At 43.6% G+C, this 19,461-nt stretch overlaps 1 protein-coding gene across 2 annotated transcripts in view; it reads left to right on the plus strand.

Moving 5' to 3' along the window:
- Positions 1-7,965, plus strand: part of RAB11FIP4 (RAB11 family interacting protein 4) — a 185,162-nt gene extending 177,197 nt beyond the window's left edge. For both annotated transcript variants that reach the window (XM_090059207.1, XM_090059208.1), the window contains 5 exons: positions 176-257; positions 1,535-1,672; positions 2,091-2,249; positions 4,381-4,524; positions 6,348-7,965. In XM_090059207.1, coding sequence (XP_089915333.1) covers positions 176-257; positions 1,535-1,672; positions 2,091-2,249; positions 4,381-4,524; positions 6,348-6,464 — 640 coding nt within the window. In that variant the 3' untranslated portion in view covers positions 6,465-7,965. The remainder of the gene's footprint in view (positions 1-175; positions 258-1,534; positions 1,673-2,090; positions 2,250-4,380; positions 4,525-6,347) is intronic.
- Positions 7,966-19,461: the final 11,496 nt, after the last annotated feature.

A 19,461-nucleotide genomic window follows, 5' to 3' on the forward strand; every position in this document is an offset into this window, starting at 1 on the left:
GTTAGCGATCGTGGTGGAAACCATGAAGAATCGAAGTAAAAAACAAAACAAAACAAAACACCTTCTGGTTATTTTATTGAACACGAATGGGTTTTTCTGGGGGTCTGTTTCTCTGCATTCCAGTTTCTCCTCGTAGATTTGTTCAGCCCAAGACTTACTGGTTTTCTTTGTACAGGGTGCAACAACTTGAAGAGGAAAATGGTGAACTCAAAAGTGCAGTCATGCGGCTGAAATCACAGACGGAGAGACTTGATGAGGTGACTAAACTGCGCTGGTCACATCTGTGCTGTTAATTACTGTCTGTCAGCTGTGGGGCTGTCTGTCATGAGGGCAAAACACTGCAGCTTGTCCATGTGTGTTGGGTGGGGGGTTCTTGTTTTGTTTTCTTAAACCTTCAGTGCCCAAAATAAGTGACTAAATGGAGCTAGATAAACTTTGGGTATCATTATCAAATCTAAAGGAGCATCAGTCAGAGCCAGACTGCAAAACCCACTGTTTTGGGTTGGGTTTTTTTCAGAGTTCACATTAAAAAACATTGTAATGGCTGGGTATATTTCTGTTCATGATGACTGAGATCAGATTTTAAGGGGACTAACCACTTAAAAAAGAAGAAAAGAATTGAACTCTTAATTATCGCTGCAAACCAGAGGTTTTACAGGGGATATGACTAGCATGAGGGTAGTTTAACTGTGTCTTAAAGAAAAAGGACACTTTTTTTTTTTGGAAATTGTTTCTTTTGAGAGAGTGCCTCCAAGCATGTACAGAAATAGACACCTTGTCCAACTCCCCCTGCCAAGTTCATTCAGACCGTTCTAGACCGCTCTCTGACTTCAGTTGCTCTTTGAAACTAAGATTTGATTAAGGATTTGGTCCTCTTAAGTGCTTGTTCATTCAACTCCTTCGTCTGAATATGGTTTTGTATGTGGACAGCTAGAAGAAGCAAGAACCCTAGGCTTTTAAGCATCTGGGTTCAACATAGCTCTAGAACAGTGTTTCTCAACCTCTTAAGTAGCAAGTACCCCCTAACTTCTGAAAATTTTAATAAGTACCCCAACATTCAATTTTCCAGGGGCTTCTACGTTTTCAGACTAATGTGTGCCATATGTTGGAAGAAGTGCTGTGTATATAAGGCCATGATATGACAGATGTCTGATCTGTTGCCACCTTTTACACCAGGGGTGCACAACTCAAGTATGTACCTGGGATAGAGGTGATGCTGGCTGAAGCTAGGAGGGCTCAATTATTCACCAAATTATTACTGGAGAATTTAAAGTGCCATGCAATGCATGGCTCACCAAATCTTTTGCCATATTTTTGAGAGGAAGAAGGAGCGAGAGAGAGAGAGAGGAAAAGAGGGTAAGAGAGTGTTGGGATACCTGCGTACCCCCAGGGGTACACATACCACAGGTTGAGAAACTCTGCTCTAGAACAGCTTCATCTGTACTGACAAATGGAGTCGAGATGTAAAAGGATGGTAGTGAATCACTAGTATGGTGTAAATCAAGGTGGCCATAAAATGTCTCACTAACCTTAGGAGCGGCAACGTATGTCGGACAGGTTGGAGGACACCAGTTTGCGGCTGAAGGACGAGATGGATTTGTACAAAAGGATGATGGACAAACTACGACAGAACAGATTACAGTTTAATAAGGAGAGGGAAGCTACTCAGGAGGTGAGTGCTGCCTGTGCTGTGGGGGCTGATTCTGTATCTTTTTTTATTGGTATAAATAACTGGGCTGGTTAGTACAAGCAGCAGGGCTGGGATGTAGCATAAACACAGTAATCCTGACCGTATCAGTGGAACTTCTCTCATTCTTCTCATAGTGCAGGAGTCTAGAGGCCTTGACCTGGGTCCCCATTGTGTTGGCTACTATGCAAATACATGGTACATGACAGTTCCAAGGAATAAGAGCTGAGGTGTTTGCTGTGATGCAGACAAGCTCAGAGGTATAATGTGTAGCCTCTGTTGCAGTGTAAACCTATGGGTGGGTGGGCAGATGGTCACTGCTAGAAAGTAGGTGATCAGTTTGTATGCAAACCAGTAGTAATGGCCTGCTGCAATCAGCCTAACTGTATTGATCTCCGTGCAGCTGATTGAGGACTTGCGGAAGGAACTGGAGCACCTACAGCTGTATAAGCTAGAGTGTGAGCGTCCCGGCCGGGGTAGAAGCTCTTCAACTAGCGTGAGTGAATTCAATGCGAAGACAAGGGAAGTCGAAATGGAACATGAAATTAAACGGCTGAAGCAGGTGAGTGGCAAGGGGCTTCCTAGTAACCCCTGTGTCTCTGAGTGCAGGAGTCAGGAGTTACCCACCGACGTGCTGTAAAAAGGCCCCATGCATACTTTCAGTCATGTTCCCAGGAGTCATTCATTGCACCAGGAAAAAATGATCTTGTAATTTGCCCAAGTTACCTTTGCTTAAGAGGTTTGTGAATTCAGTACTTGCAGCGTAAAGTGCAATATGTCGACATGGGCACAGTGACTCAAGGACTGACAGTGGGATTCAAGATTCAGCCTATTGGATCCATTAGGATGGGTCACAGTCACTTGTGCTAAACAAATTACTCCCATTAACTGATGTCAGTAGTAGACTGTTATCCTCTGTGATCTGCCTACTCGAGGGAGGATCAAGGCACACTGAGTAAATGTGCCACGTGTGCATGCATGGTGCCTCGCTAATGGTGAAGGCATAGCAGAGCTTAAGATGGGGGTCCTTTTGTGTAGGCATAACACTGGGGTTTTGCCGTAGACAATACAGGTGTGATTAGAACGAGTGACTGGCTGAGAAGTCCTAAAAATTGTAAGCTCACAATTTGGTGTATCATTCAAATTAAAAAAGAGAAGAGGAGACCCTGAAGGCAAGCCTGCAAGCAGAGAAATGGAGTGGATGAACAATGTGAAGAGCCTGCTTGATTGTTAACTAATCTAGGTATTTTCAAATGATTTAGTGTGGAAGCTAATCCACAGTTGACATCCATAAGCATTTTCTACAAGACCCTACAGTATTCTACAATATGCTTTGTGGATGTTTAAGTCCTCTGACTTCCTCCCCCTCTTTCCCTTCCTTGCCCCCTCAAAACATACGGGCTAGGGACAGACATTACACATAAATGGGCTTAAGTGATCAGAAACTGGTTTAAACCTATAACAGAACATATGTTCAGTGCACATAAACCAGTTTGAAAATAGCTGAAACCAGTTTGAAATAAACCTGGTTCACTGTATCATCAGACTTAACTGATTTTGATTCCAACCGGTTTATGCAATGTCCATCCCAGACCCCTTTCTGGTTTAAGCTAAACCAGACTCCCCTAGCATTCCAGCATGCTCTCTGGGCTGGGCAGGGATCTCCACAGCAAGGCTGGTCCCTCCCCTCTGCTCCCTGGCTGGATCTCTGGTGGAGACTGCAGGCACAGCAGGGTCTGCCTGGCTTCCCCCCCCACCCCCCATTGCTCACTGCTGAAGCAGTGATCCTCCCCTCTCCCACAGCACAGACCCCAGCCCCACAGACCTTAGGTATGTGGTATGCTAGCTAATGCTGAGGGGGGGGGGTGTGCGCGCACATGTATCCAATTTCACTGGGATGGGCAGACACAGCAGTTACTGCTTAAGGCTTTTTGGAGCTAATCAACAGGCCAGCTGGTAAGCTGTTTAAGAAGAGTTTGAAGTAATGGAGAGAGGCTGTTGTTTTGCTAATGGGGTGATAAACACAGTTATCAGCCCCCTGCTGGCTTGCTTGCCTGTCAGTTGATGCAGTATAAAAAGGAAAAGTATAAAGAAGCAGGGAGAGGGAGACTGAAAAGTTCAGTATCTTCAACAGATGCACTGCACCCCTCTCCTCCCCTTTGCCTCAGTGCTAGCAGGAGGCTGGGATCTGGCAACACTCCTGCCCCTTGAGCAGCCATTGGGGAAAAGCTTGGGATGGTGCAGACAGACATCCCTAATTAAAGTCCTGCACTGAGGCCACACCTCCTCAGCTCAGCATTGTGAAAGGATGGAGGGCTGCTCTAGCACCCCCCCCCCTCCCCCCCCAGCTTCTAGCCTAAACCACTACAAGCAAGTGCCTGCATTTCCTCAGTCCAGAGAGAATGTTTGTCCAGTTGCAAGTCGGCTCAGCCTGGCCAGGTTAGACTAACCTGCAAAGATTGAATCAATTCAAGCTCAGGCTTTTTGAATGTCTGTCCCTAGCTCAGTGTTTTGATCATTCTCAGAGTGGATACAGGTACTAGCTGTACAGTTGGAAAGAACAGTTCATGAAGATGAATAGTGATGCACCCAGCAGGCACAAGGTGTGCCCACATAACCTGAACTGCTGCTTATTTATCCTGAGGATTTTTTTTTTAACTTATAACAGGTTGCAATATCTTTTCTTTTTATAGGAAAATCAGAAACTTCATGACCAGAATGATGACCTTAATGGACAGATCCTAAGTCTTAGTCTTTATGAAGCTAAGAATCTCTTTGCAACACAGACAAAAGCCCAGTCCTTGGCTGCTGAAATAGACTCTGCATCAAGAGATGAGGTAATGCAGATGATGGTAGAACGATGCCAGCTGTAATGAGGTTCTCTGAGGGGGATGCTGCTAAAGTATCCAGTCTTAAGATAACCAATTGGCAACATACAATTCCACTCTTCAGGGAGCTGTGGAATATCATTGTAACATGAGCTACATGGAATCCATGTTTTTAGATATTTAGAAGAAACCAGCTCACTTCCTTGTAAATAAAACTGTGAGCTTTTGGTTTCTGAATGCAGTTTTTACAAGAATTTATATCGTGCTATCTAACCTTTTATCTAATGCTGTTGCCTTGGTGTGTTGCCTTCTGGTATAGGCCCCCTTTTCTTTCCGGTAAGTGACTGGGCCTATTACAGGTCTTTTAAAAAAAAATATGATCTCAGATTTGGTTTTGAGTTGCCCCAGCATGAATCAGTATAGCTCCATTAAAGTTGGTGGATTTATGGTACCTGACCCTCTGCTGAGGCTTTCCCTAATTCTGCTATTTCAAAGCTTCTCTACCCAAATCCATTCTATTGAGATTCGGTGAAGTAAGCAGCACTCAAACAGGAATCTGATTTAACACTTGGGGAGATACTGTATAGGAACACTTGCACTTGGGCAGGGGACCAGCTGATTTGAGTCCAGAGATGCTTTCAAATCCCAAGGCTTGTGGACTTCCAGGGCATATGCAGGCAACTGATTTAAGTGTTCAACAGAGCAATCTTGTTTTATACTTTTACAGAAGGAAATCGTAATACAGGTATTATGCCTGACTTGAGTAGCCCTGTTGACTTCCAAGGAGCACTCAAGGTTTTAAGGGACATTGGGTGTGAATATTGGTTGCACACTGTCATTTGGTGAAATTTTCTCAAAACGAAGCAAAGTTTCTGCTGCTACCAAACTAAGATGCTGTCAGACTTGTCTCTGGCATTCCTTTCAGAGAATAAGCTGCATCTTGTGTCTGCTTCACATTATGGTTTTCTCTGGCCCATGCTTATTGAACGTCACAGACCTTTTCAACAAAAAGCCTGTGATGCCAAACAATTGGCAAGTTCCTATGGAAGGTAAAAATCCCAGCCTCAAATTATAATATTGCTTAAAGACCGCCTATGGGATCTCAGTGCTCTAATCGCATTAACTTTAATGGGAACTGAGAGTCTAAATCTCCTTAGGTAGCTTTCATAATCTCAGCCTAAATATATAGGGTATGAAGACCAATTTGTCTTTGACTAGAGAGAGACATTTTAGGAATTTGAAAGGGTTCACTGAAAGTACAAGAACTAAACATTCCCTGTAGATTAATCTAGCATAAATGCAGAGTGCTGTTGATTAAAGAAAAGTCTCTTTTATTGGAAGGGAAACTATGGCCTCAGCATGCCGTTAAAATTATCTTCATATCCTGTAATTACAGCATCCTCTTCAAATAGATTTCCAAGTGCTTTAAAAAAATTATTATGAACTTAATGTCTAAAATGTGGAAAGGGGGATTGTACTGTCCTTGAGGAACCAGTATAGCTTGGCGCACAAAACATGGGACTCTGGTTTGGGAATCTTGAATGCTGTTTCTGGCTACGCTGCTGACTTGAGCAAAGTGCCAGTGAGACTTTTTTTTTTGCATTTACCTATCCTTCCGTAAGACAGCAGTTTATCTCTTTTTGTGCCATTGCTTTAAGACTGGGGGAGGATAAAAGCAAAGTATATGTTACCACTAAAAGGAATCCAAGTAATTTTAAACATGAAGGTGGTCTGAGATGAACTGAACCATCTCTGAATGGTAGTTTACATAATGTCATAGATATGTGTGACCTTCTGCAGTAGATGCTTAGCTTTTGAAATTTGTATTTCAGCTCATGGAAGCTCTTAAAGAACAGGAGGAGATAAACTATAGATTGCGACAGTATATGGACAAGATCATCCTGGCCATCCTTGACCACAACCCCTCTATCTTGGAAATAAAAAGTTAAAGGAAAGAGCAGCAACTCCCTGATATTTCTGCACATGCCGCTGGATCTAAGCATCACTCTGATACTGTAAATGAATCTATAAATATATATATATATATGTATGTGAGTGTGTGGGTGCGTGGGTGTGTTTATATGATGTTTGGTACACTGTTATCTGTGTCAAAATTGGCTCAATTAATATTTCCATGCACTTTCAATACCTGTGATGAGATTGATACTGTATATTAATGTAATAACAATATGACTGGATCACGTTGTTTTAGATACTGGACAAAATGATTCTACCTCTAGATGTAAAGGTAAAAGACAATGGAAACATATGGATGTCCCTGTAAGAACAAAGAATTGCTCTCTCGTTCTTCCAGAAAGTTGGGTACCCCCAAAAATGCAACATATCCAGGTTCAATATCTGACTGGTGCTGACTCTGCCGTTCTCTGTTGAATTTAATTTTGCTGGAGCCTTCCTTTTGAGACCACAAGAGGTCAAAATAGGCCTTTGGCAAAATCTGTCCCTTTTATTTTTAAGTAATGAATGTACATATATGATGTGAAAAGGGTAAAAGCCCACTGCAGAAATGTTAGTACCCATGTAAGCTCACTGTCCACGTGTTTGCCACTGGCTGTACAAAGTGCTTTTAAAATAGTTCACGCATTGGATTTTAAGATATCCTTTGGGATGATTGCCAGGCTGTTGTGTGGGGTGAGTGCATGCATGTGTGTTTGTTATGCCGGGGTCCCTGAAGTGCTAAGGCTGAGAAGCTGTCTGAAATATATACCCCTATTTTAAGGGGGGGGGGTTCACTGAGCCCTTCAAACTTTATTCTGGGATCCTGCTCTTTTGCATTTTAAAGTTTCAATTATGGGGCACATTCTGTTTCTTATTTAAAAAATAAGAGGAAACTATATATTTTAGTGACTATAACAATCCACTTAATGTTTCCAAAAACATGTTAACCTAAGCAATTAGCTAAGGTTTTTTCCCCACTCCCCAGATATATGGTGTCGCACCCATCAGAGGAGGCATTTGTGGGCGGTCTGTGGTGGGAGAGACTGGCACCCTACCACTATCTTCTGCAGACCAGTTAAGCCTTGATATAAATGAGAATCACCTTGGGGCGGTTAAGAGTAACAGGTGCATTTATAAAACTTCTTGTATATGGTGTTCATTAACTATGATGGGTATCTTTCCCTCCCCAACCACTGCTGTTTCGCACTCCACAGTCATCCACCCTTGGATGACATCCTGTTCATGCACACGCACGTATCCATATGCTCTAGATCTGAAAGACATCCTGATCGAGGTGAGCATTTATGCAGGTGCGGAACTTTGTGTGGACTTAACACCCACTGAATTCAATGGGACCTAAACATATGGCTCAAGTTAAGCACCTGCTTGAGTTTTGCCTTGAATAAAGAGGGGCTTAGACATATGTTTATGTGCTCTCCTGAACTGGGTCCATGTACTGTAGAACTTGGGCTTTTTTTAAAATTAAAAACAAAATAATCAAAATCAAGGTGGGGAATTGGTAGTACTTATTTACATGTTACAGTTTTATTCCAAGCACTAAAAGTATTTTATTTAAAAAAAAAAAAAGAAAAAAGTGCACACTCTTTTGATCCATAGCAACAGGCAAAAGCAAGAGAACTTGATTATGGAGGAGAAAGCCAGATATTTGGGTCTTTAAGTATGAGATGGTTCCATGATAACTATTTTAGTATACTTCTCAGAAGAATGTTTCCATAGATATGATTGTGCTGTTCTGTGTATTGCTTGCTCTTGGCAAGGTCTCACACCCACCATGCTTTGTATGTATTTTTGTGTGTGTGTGCGATACATTTTTTCCTTAACCGAATATGTGATTTCCGTGTTTGGATTATGGATGTAAATATATATATATATATTTTTCAGCAGTCCCTTTGCTCTTGCCTTCAATGACGTCTTGTTGGAATAACGGGAGGCTGGAGGGAGCACTGAAAATGGGCTTTCTTGAAGGCAAGGAAATACACTTTGCGTCAGGCAGCTGTTTTTATCAGCCAGGTGTAGTGCTCTAGAAGGGTAACCACGGAAAACAAAAAATCTTTTTTGCAACCCTGGATGCACCTACTGGGCCCATCTGCACTGGACAGATATCATTGTGGCATGTAACTTTATTTAAACATGTAGGGCCAGATCGTGGGTAGTCAAGAGCGGGGAGAAAAGAACTCGGAGCTATCCCTCTGACTGTGCCCACGAGAGGCCAAACTGGAGTCTGGAGCAATATAAAACACCCTGCCGGCTAGGCTAAATTGTATCATCTCCTCCGGATCTGTATTTGGAGGGGAACAGGTAGCACACAGTGCACCTCCATGTACCCTACATGGAAGGTAGATGTAGTATTGGGGAGGGAAGATCTAGATAGCTATGGTAGCTCGACACTATCTACGCATTTCCCCACTGAGAACCTGCAGCTGCCTGTTCATGTTGGAGAGCCCAGCTGCCTCTGAGTCCATGCCAAGGATTTGGCCCTCATCATAGGCCTGGACTGTTGTTTAAAATCCTGCCACCTGGCCACCATTCACTCTAAACTATAGCTCGGTGTAGGTAGACTAAGATTAGCCCCAACCCCTAGATACAAGATGAGACGTGATCATATCTGCCTGCAGGGAATGCTGAGTTGTTTCCAGCCCATTCTCACGCTGTGAAATCTGTTGGTGCGGATGAGCCTGTTGCTGACTCAGATGAGCAACGGTTATGTTCTTTGCCCAAAAAAGACATGGGCATTCCCCTGAGCCAGCTCTAGAGGCTGGCTTCATCACGGAGGGAGTTGTTTTTGGTATACTGCTAAAACTCGTTACGAGGGCAGCATGATGCTGAAGGCCCTGATAGTTTCTTGGGAGTAGAAAGCATGTGAGATTTTGGGGGATGGGGGGGGATTGGTGCGGAAAAAAAGGACTGAATTGAGCATTTCAGCCTCTGACCCTGTTCTCAGTGAAGCCAGTAACAAAGCTCCTATGGACTTCAGTGGATGCAGGATCAAGCCCTACATAATTCGGGTCAAATCCACCTTTGTGCAGACATCCCCCATCGGTGATGAATAGGCTGCAAATTTCATTTTAGTCTTCAAAATTGCACTTAGGCTGAGTATGGAAAGGGTGAATTTCATGCTTAAGGGCAGTTTGTTTTTTTTCAAAAGCTTCCAGCAGTTTAGATCAAAGCAGTTGGTTGCTGAACACTTAAAGAATCTGTCCCTCAGCCCACAGGATTTCTGTTCTCAGACGCAGTTTATATTACTGCTGCCCGAGGAGGCCAACGCTAGGCCCTTGGCATGAAATCACCTTGTATTTGTAGTTTGCATATTCCTTATTATGTGGGTTGAAAAATGAGCAATATGTTAAATGCCTTCATCTGGGAAGGAAGCAAAGACAATGTTCTCTAAGGCAGCACGATTACAAAAAAAATAGATTGTAGCTGAGATTCGGGTTTTTAGACTTGAGTCTAATATTAGATCTAGGGTCGCTAGTAGCACTTAAGAAACCAAATTGTCTTGCTATGCAAGGCAGGGGACAAAAAGAGTCTTTTGTGTATCTGGTGCAAAGTTTTGTTGTTCTCTTGGATGACGCCTAATGGGGAAAATCTGAGGTTGATTTTTGAATTATGGGGGCAGATCCTCTGCTACGTCCAAAAGCTACAGTGAAAGGCCAGGTAGGGGGAAGGGAGACTGGTTTCAGTTCTGTTGCTCTGCCTTGCTGCACGCTTTGCCCTCTCTAGACCAGAATACAGGTCAGGAGAAGCCCCAGCCGGGGAAACGCAGGCGGTTTCTGCTCCCTTTTTTTGCTGCTTGACTTTGTGCCGAGTGGGTAGATCTGGGCTGAATTTTACAGTTTTAGCTTTTAGACACTCGAGTACATGTAACTACTTGCACAAGTGTTCCCATTTGAGTCCAATGGGAGTGGTCCCCAGAGCGAAGGTGCTGCTGCGAGTCTGGGAACTAGTTCTGCATGAAGAGTTACCAGCAGCACCTGGCTTTACCTTCCTGGGTTGATTATTTCAATTGGAGTTTGAAGTAATCTACCCAGTATTTTAATGTTATCTCAATGTTCGAACAACACCCAAATGCAATGGGCGTTCCTACACTGGAAACAAGGTTTTTGCTGGACTCGGATAACCTAAATTTGGTTCAACATATTATATCTGTATTCATTTGTTCCTTAAAAGGAGCAAGTCGTTTAATTTCAGGTTCTGAAACTCTAAAGTAATATAGTGGTTCGTAATTAAATTGACTACAAAGTTGGTGGGGGTTTTTTTTCCTTTTTACATAGTTAGGAGGGAGGGGAAAGACAGCTTACTTTTTTCCAAAAGTCGCATTGTCAGTATAATATTGAGCAAACTACTGCGGGAGAAGAAAAAATTCCTCTTATTTCCAAGTAGTTGAAGCCAATCCTCAAAGCCCATCCTGATGTCAGGACGTGCACTGGGAATGCCAGGCCTCAGCAGATGCGTAGCTCTGATTTCTAAATTTCTGGCTCAGAGTCTTGTACTGACATGTGAAAAAAGCATGCTTTTCATGCATTTGGAATCACTTCAGTTGCCTTTTACTTATGAAGCTGAACTGTTTGGAAACTTTCATTTAGAGATTGGAAACTTTCATTTAGAGAAGAGCTGACATTTATTGACAAACTATTATCCTCTGGGGGGTGGGGTGGGGGGGTTTCTTAACCTAATCTGTACCGTTCAAATGAATTCCAACCAAATGATCTATGTTCTTTGACCACCACATTTTCCACTTTTTTTCTTTTCTTTTGCAGCCGGGGGGAAAATTCTGATTGTTTTTCTGTCATCTGTTTGGAAGAATCGATATAGCTTCATTAATTTACCTAGGATGAGAATGAAAGATGTAAGGCTAAATCTTCTGCCGGTGTGACATGCTGTAGCTCCATTTCCAAGTCACGGGAGTGGTGTTAATATAGGCTAGCAAAAAACTGGCCCATCATGTTTAGGTTTTGTAAACCTGTTAGTAATTTAGGACACCAAGGCTAATGTACATATAATGATTGTGCCCTGTAATGAGTGATGCAGTTGGGCAAATGTATTGGTAAGACAAGTCACTGTTAGGTGATCTCCAAGTCATAGTTGTAGTAGACAGTTGTAAAAATTAAGGCATATTTGAATTTTAAAATGAATTAACACATTGTTTCTGTTTTCAGTGCCAGAGAATATTAGGGGTTATTTTTTATCTTTTTGAACAAGGGCAGGGAAAACTTACTGCATTAGAGGTTCTGTCAAGGAAGTTGGAGTCGGGTGATGTGATCAAACTCCTGTTAAGTCAATGGCGAGACTTGGGTGGATTTCAGTGGGACCGGGTCAGGCTTTCTATGAGCAGTTACTTGATAGTTTCTAGTGTAAGTAATATCGGTCATCTGTGTATCAAGTGTCATCACTGTACTTGCTCAAGGAAAGTCATCAAAAGGGCACAGGAGAAGCAGCTGGATTTGAAGGTTGTTAGATTTTCACTCCTTTGGTCCTGCATGCTTTTTTCAAGACCTGTTTTAGTAGAAAAATCTTGATCCCAACAACAGTTCACTTTCTGAACCACTCAGCAAGCCTGTTGCTTTTCTCTCTCTTTTTGTTTTTTTAATGAAACATGATATGCATGTGTAGAGATTGAGATGGATTACTGCATGCATTTGGTTGAATTCTAGATTCCTTACCTAGAGTATTTCTGTTCTACCTGTGCTCTTTGGGGCATTTTTTAAAATATTTGTGTTTGCTTTATAAGAAGACCATGTAATTTCAATGGACCACCTATAAAGGTAACACTTTGGTGAGATAACTAAAGACTGTGCACCCAGCAAAGAAGGTGGCTGAATTTTCTTCATAGTTTCATAGTTTCTAGGGTCAGAAGGCACCTGAGCAGATCATCAAGTCTGACCCCTTACCATGGCAGGAAAGAGTACTGGGGTCAAATGACCCCGGCAAGGTGTTCATCTAGCCTTAATGTGGGCTCACAATTGGTTTGATTTATATTTTTATTTTGCAATTACTAGAGCTGGTTAAAAAAAATCCTTTGGATTACTTTAAAGGAAAATGGCCTTTTTACTTTAGAAACTTTAGAAACTTTTAAAAAAAATCTCCTCCTTGCACCCCCAACCCTACTCCTATTTCCACTTCCCCACCAGAAAAGAAGAACAAAAGTGATAAGTTGTGGTCACTCAGCTTTCTAAATCAAATTCTGGCGTATCTGATTCAAAACTTATCTGGGAACAAATTGAAGTTTGCAGATGGTTGAGAGAGCACAAGGGCCATTAGCCCAGAGTTACTGAATTTGTGATGGTTTGTGCATGTTATTAGTGGTTTGTTTGGGGAGGTTTTTGGCACGGATTTATAGTTCTAGAAAAGTATTAGAATGGCTTGAATCTCATTCTTTTGAGCCCTGGATATCCAAGGAATGCAGAGTTGGCCCCTAACCTTTAGGGGAGCGGTGCTTCAAAATACTTGGCTACCTGCCTGATGTTTCTCAACCACAATGTGGAGCAACCATCTCTGGGACTGAGAAGGTGGTTTGATCTCTGCACACATTCAGATCTGTAAATTGGCACTTTTTTTTTTGCAATTAGTCCTATATCTTTGGAGTTTTTGATGGGCTTCCCCTGTAGAGTTCCCCCACTGTTTAGCTCGGCACATGACGGCAAACGTGGGAGCAGCTGGGGAGACTGGATGTTTGGCTTTGGACCACTATCTTGACTCATTCTGCTCATGGCAAGTTCAGATGATATGGTACTTGAAACTCCAGCTACCCCCACTGTTTTGCGTCCCCTCCTGTGATAGCTGGTGGAGCAGAGCCAGAGTGGAGACTTTAGTCTAGTGTAGGGAAGGGCTGAGTGGCCCTTTTTACACTGGCCAAGGACAGAGCATTAGCATAAGCTGGTCCAAAAATGGATCGGGGAGGGGACATCCCAAAGTCTTGCCAGTGTTTCTACACAATTTTTTCTAAATTGTAGAGTTTTGACAATTAAAAAAAAAAAAAAAAGTCAACCAGCTTTGCATAGTAGCCTTCTAATGAACTTTGGGTTAACACAGGCATCAGTCTAGAACGGTTGACCTATAACTAGTGATTATCCATTTAGCTTAGTACTTGTAATGAGAAACGTAATTTGAATGCAGTTGCATCTGCTGCTGCAGGTGGTAAGAACTGCCACACAAGCTTGAGAATCTCACCAGTTGCCACATGCCATGAAGTAGGCTTGCAAACCATTGCACACACTCTTGCATAGAAGATAGCAAGGTTATAGCAGGGATCATCACTTTAGCCCCCATTACTTGTAGTGATGCCAGTCCTCCCTAGAGAGAACTGTCTTTTATGCTTCTTAGGTCTAAATCTTTTGTTGCAAGAGGTAGAAACCTGTAGTCTGTATGTGTAAGTAGAGTTAAATCCATGTGGAGTGTAATTCTGAAGTCCATTCTCAGGTGAAGCTGAGTCGTGCTTTAAGCTCTGCATGGGTAAGAACTGCAGCTGATGACTCTTATGGGAGCTAATAGAAACAACCATTAATTGCTGTCCTAGTTGTCAAATGCTCATACTAATAGAGCGGGACGGTAGTTGCTTTCATTGCATGATTTGTCTGAATTTACATATATTGCATAAGGCATTAGCACATTGTTGAGAACTATATTAAAGCTACTTCTGGCAGCCACAAAAAGGCTATGTAACGCTCACCTATTATCTTTGTATCTGGGCCGTAGCGTAGAGTGAAAAAAACAGACGGCACCCAGGAAATGTTATGCTTCCAAGCGCCAATTTATACCTGCTATGTCTTGGCTTGCAAAAATCCTTTGTTGAAGGGTTTGACTTGGTTTTTAGAGGTCTGGCAATGCCTATGCTCTGTCAAGGCTGTGCAGGTCCAGTGCTAAGGGGTTGCCAACCACTCTGTTCTAAAAGACCTGCATAGACAACGCAGCTGGTACTTTTCAACACAGACTGGACTGCATTGTTCAGCAGTGCTCAGATTAAGAATATTCACCTTGTCATGTAAAGCTTGGTCGACCCAAAAGACCGTGAGTTAGCGACTGTTCTGACAACGTACCTTTAAAGCCTGCGTACGCCCTGTCGAGTCTTCCACAACTAACGTGCCATTAATCCGTAGCTTAGACTCGATGAAATCCGTTGTGCTGAATTCACTGGCAGTTACTCCAAGAAGCAGGTCACTTTTTTTTAACTGGATCTCACCATAGTACGTCTTCTCCAGACACCCATATTGTAGGCTGACTTGCTCGTCACTTAACGCCTTTGCTGCTGCAGAGAAGAGTGTGCATCCACCTCCATAGTACCTGCGTGCCTTAGTGCGACCATGTTAAACCAGTGGGAGAGAACAAACCCTGTTTGCTTGGTGTCAGTTGAGTTTTTTAGATACTAAAACATTCCTGGGATTTTAACTGTGTTTTCACCAGGCTAATCCTATCCACAGCTTTACTCTGGTTACTGAAGACAAGTCGGGTCCCATGTGCATGCCATGAAGCATGTTGCAGCTGATTCCCGTGACATTTGAATCTGCAGTGTAGATGAGCCCTGAGCCAATCTGGAGGGAGGTTGCACTGAGACATTCCTGTAAGTTTTTTGTTTTTTTATTTCCGCACAGTTGACCTAGATACAAGTCCTAGTCACTGATTAGCACCTTGGTTTGCAAGGCCTAACCTCGCCACGAAGCTTAGCGGCATATTGTACCTCACAGATAGATGCAGATCATCAAATATATGAATGGGTTGCTGTAGCTAGGAGCCTTTCACGGTGGGATTTATTATGGTGCAGAGCTGGCTGAAAATGTTATATTTCATTCCCTAAAAATCCTGTTTTCTTTTCATCATCGAGACCAATAAACTAAAGCCTGCAGCTTTTTAACTGTGAAAAGAATAGCTACTTAGCTGTGTAATTAGAGAGAGGTTACTTTTTTGCAAAACTTGAAGCATAGTAGAAATCTGTATTAAGAAACCTGGATTTGGTAGGTGTGTGTCATACACGTACTTTGAACTTGCGCACAAATGTTTTGTTTCGTTTTGACCTTGATGTAACGGTTGAGCTGTCAGTTTTCACATCGCCATTCTCAGTGGAGTAAAATTCGCCCCGGCTGGCTGAGCAGGGGCAAAGTCCTGACATTTTATGCCACGTGGCAGACCAAGGGAGAGCAGGGTGAGCAGACGCCCCTCTGTGCCCCAGGCTATGCTGGAGCAGGCTGGCACTTCAGTGGATCCAGCGCACCAAAGCCAAGCCACGTATAGGGGCCGCAGCCACTCTTCCAGCCCAGAGACAGGACTGCACGGCAAGCCCCAGCACCAGCCACCACCTTGTCTAACACCCTGCCATCAGCTCGGTGCAGGGGGATTTCACCCCGTATGAACCCTTTAGTATGCTATAGGGCAGTAAATGTTGCACTTACAGTATGTTTAAATACTGGTATATTTTGAGAATTATTGTAAACTCTGTTGTGGGAGCCATTAGTTTTGCTTCGTTGCACAGATTATACTCATGATTTTTGCATGGTTACAGTGTAGTACTTGTGCCTTTTACTCACGTGTTGTGAGTGTACCAGATTTTTTTCCCTACATTTTATCTGCTATTTTGGGCACTTTTTATATGTACCTTTTTTTTCATTTGAGCTTCATCTCTGTTTTTTTCATGTACTGTAAATGTGTATATATACAATAGATCAGATTTGTATTTCATGTGCCTCAACTGGATGTAAAAAAAAAAAAAAAAGGAAAAAAAGAAATGACTCATTTTGTACAGGTTTTTTTAGAAACACTAGGTCATGTCCTAAAATACTTAGCAAATTAAAGTTAAAATAATTAGCAGTTCTCTGTCTTACTTTAGGAGCATTGTGTCAGATGGTCTCTTTTGTAAATCATTGTCACATGAACACACAAATTACTGCTGTTGTGTCATTAAAAACCAGTTGTATCTTGTTGTCAGTTTTAGTGAGTTCAAAATATTTAAACTGCTAACTAAATTTAGTTAAGTCTAGCGTTGACGCGTTACAGTTCTTACTTACTTGACAGGCAAGCGGTTGCTTTTTTGCTTCAAATGAAAATCAGACAAAATCTCCTTAAACCAAGGTGCCCATTTGGGGTTGGTTGCGGTTGAAATCTCATATCCGTTGAAATCAAAAGTGAAGTCATAGTGCTTACCCGCCCTTCCCAAAAGTTAAAATGCTTAAAGGCTCGTTGTGTGTTCTTGGCTTTACTCTTGTTCGCTTCAGTGGGAGTTTTTCCTAAGAGAGGATTTTAGGATGTGCCTTTCTGCAAAGGAATGGAGATAACTGGAAAGCAAATGCGATGCTGTGACATGGGACTGGAATAAGCCGTTTGGTTCCCTTAGGAAAGACCTAGGCATGATTTTTGTACCAGTGTAACTGCCCATTTATGTAGTGAAATCAGTGTCATTTCCTGGTGGGGCTAGAGCATATCAGGGGCTTATTTCAGGAGGTTTATGGAATTAAGCTATGCTGCTATAACTTACATCCACCCAGCAGGCTCGCATTGATTTGCCTATATATTTCTGAACTCGCCACCCACAGCCCATTTGTTGCTGCCTCCTTCAGTTGAGAACGATGACGTCCCCTGCGCCCAGCCCACCCCCCAGCAGCCACGTGCTCTCTAAGGGCTCAGCCCGACCCTCACTCACGTCAGCCCTTCCCATTAACTTTACTAGTGCAGGGTTAAGGGCCTAACCCAAAAACCTGTAGCAGCCAAGGGGCAAACTCTCACTGGTGGGGGGAGCAGTACTGAGTACACCAGAGCATGACAGTCACAGGTCGCGGTTTTCTGAGACTTCACGGAGGCAAATGAGTATCCTTGAGCTGCATCTGTCAGGCGTGGAGCCGCAGGGAGGATGCATGTCTGCCTGAAGGCCGTGGCCCCAGACCATCCGCTACGTCCTGTGTTTCAGTGGCTTGTCTGTATCTGACGGACATCAGCAGCTCTTACAAACAGGCTGCACACAAATCGTAGCTTGCTGCAAAACCCTAAGATTTACAAAGCACGACTCTTCCAGTTCCCAAGGAGCAGAAATCTTTGAATGAACCTGTCACCTGCTTTGCTGACGAATGAGAGTAAAACTACTTTGAGAACAGGGGGGCGGCGATGTTATTTATTTTCCAATTTGAAAGATTGCTTGGTGAAAAAAAACTAATGAAACCCATCCGCTCACTACTGAAACGCCTCAAACGGGCAGCCGACTAACGCTGCGTCTGATCGGTTTTTTGGTATCCTCCTGTTAATTATGACACAATTAAGTGGTATAAATATTGTTGCAGTGTGTCACCAGATCCCTTCCCCTGTATTTTCTTGTGACATATTTTACGGGGAGTGGGGAAGTTATTGCTAACGTGGATCCTTACAAGTAGCTGTAATGTACAAACAAATGTGTAAATAAATGATTTGCTTCTCCTGCATGACTAAAATCTTGTCTTTAGCCGGGTGACTGACCTCACTTTTCTCTTTGCTGTGGTCACACATCCCTGTTAGCTACGTAGCCGATCGCTCCTGATCTTTATACTTCACTCAGTGGTGGCCTTAGGGTTCTTGGGGCCCTGGGCAAGTGATTTCATAGACATCAGGGCTGGAAGGGACCTCGGGAGATCATCGAGTCCAGCCCCCTGCCCAAAGGGCAGGAAGTCAGCTGGGGTCAGAGGATCCCAGCAAGATAAGCATCCAATTTACTCTTGAAGGTGTTCAATGTAGGTGCCTGAACCCCCTCCGCTGGCAGACTGTTCCAGACCTTGGGGGCTCGGACAGTAAAGAAATTCTTCCTTATGTCCAGCCTGAAACGGTCTTGCAGGAGTTTGTGACCGTTCGACCTCGTCATCCCTTGGGGCGCTCTGGTGAACAGACGTTCCCCCAGATCCTGGTGGTCACCCCTGATAAACTTGTAGGTGGCCACCAGATCCCCCCTGAGCCTGCGCTTTTCCAGGCTAAAGAGTCCCGTGGCTCTCAGCCTGTCGTCATAAGGTCTGTTTTCCTGACCTCTGATCATGCGCGTGGCTCTCCCCTGCACCCTCTCAAGCTTCTCCACATCCTTTTTGAATTGCAGAGCCCAAAACTGGACGCAGTACTCCAGCTGCGGCCTCACCAAGGCCGAGTACAAGGGGAGAATGACATCCCGGGATTTGCTCGAGAAGCTTAATTTCAATGGCCTATAAGTAAGCCGAACATTTTTCATTCCAATTTCACTTTGCCCTATCCATGAAACTGTAATGAAAGTATCTTAACACAATATTGATAATGATAATACAAATATTCAGTGTTGCTGCACAATTTTGGGGCCCTCTAAAGCATGGGGCCCAGGCAGTTGCCCAGTTTGCCGCCCCCCCGCCCCAAGGCTGCTACTGCTTCGCTAAAAGCAAAAGGACAAAATTTGACTCTCTCTTGCCCTGGAACCAGCCCTAACTTTAGGGTCCGCAATGGATGAATTTGCTCCATGGGTTCTTCACCCAACGGCCACAGTTATGTTGCGATTCCGAGTGCTTGTAGGATACCAAATATTAGTGTCTCAAGAGAGGGATCTTTTTAATCCGATCAAACACAGAGCTCCTCTTTTAAAAAACCAGTGGGGACTCCGGCTGGGGGCAGCCAGCACATTGATCTGAATCCAATATAATTGCTGATTGACCCATGCAAGTAATGAGCGCTCAGTTTGATTCCTTAATGTATAGGTAGGACTGCCAAATTCCCCCATAGCGGCCACAAACTGCACCTCCCTGCCCCCTTCCTAGGCCCTGCGGCCCCCGGGGAGAGGTGCTGCAAGGGGTGGGTGCAGGTACGTCTGCACTGCAAAGTGGTTCGGGCCAATGCGCACCACGCAGCTTCAGCCTGCACAGGTGCCTTGGCAGAGGCAGCCACCTGGAGCCCACAGGTCTGAGGCTGCCCCCAGCTGCCTCCACCCCTGCAGCAGCTCCAACCTCTTTGGGCTTCCTTGGCCAGGCTCAGCTTGCTGGTTCAGCATGGAGTCATTCGGTCCTCCCATTGTTC

Source organism: Crocodylus siamensis, chromosome 8, assembly GCF_052110815.1.
Source record: "Crocodylus siamensis isolate JL-2025a chromosome 8, ASM5211081v1, whole genome shotgun sequence".
Lineage (NCBI taxonomy): Eukaryota > Metazoa > Chordata > Crocodylia > Crocodylidae > Crocodylus > Crocodylus siamensis.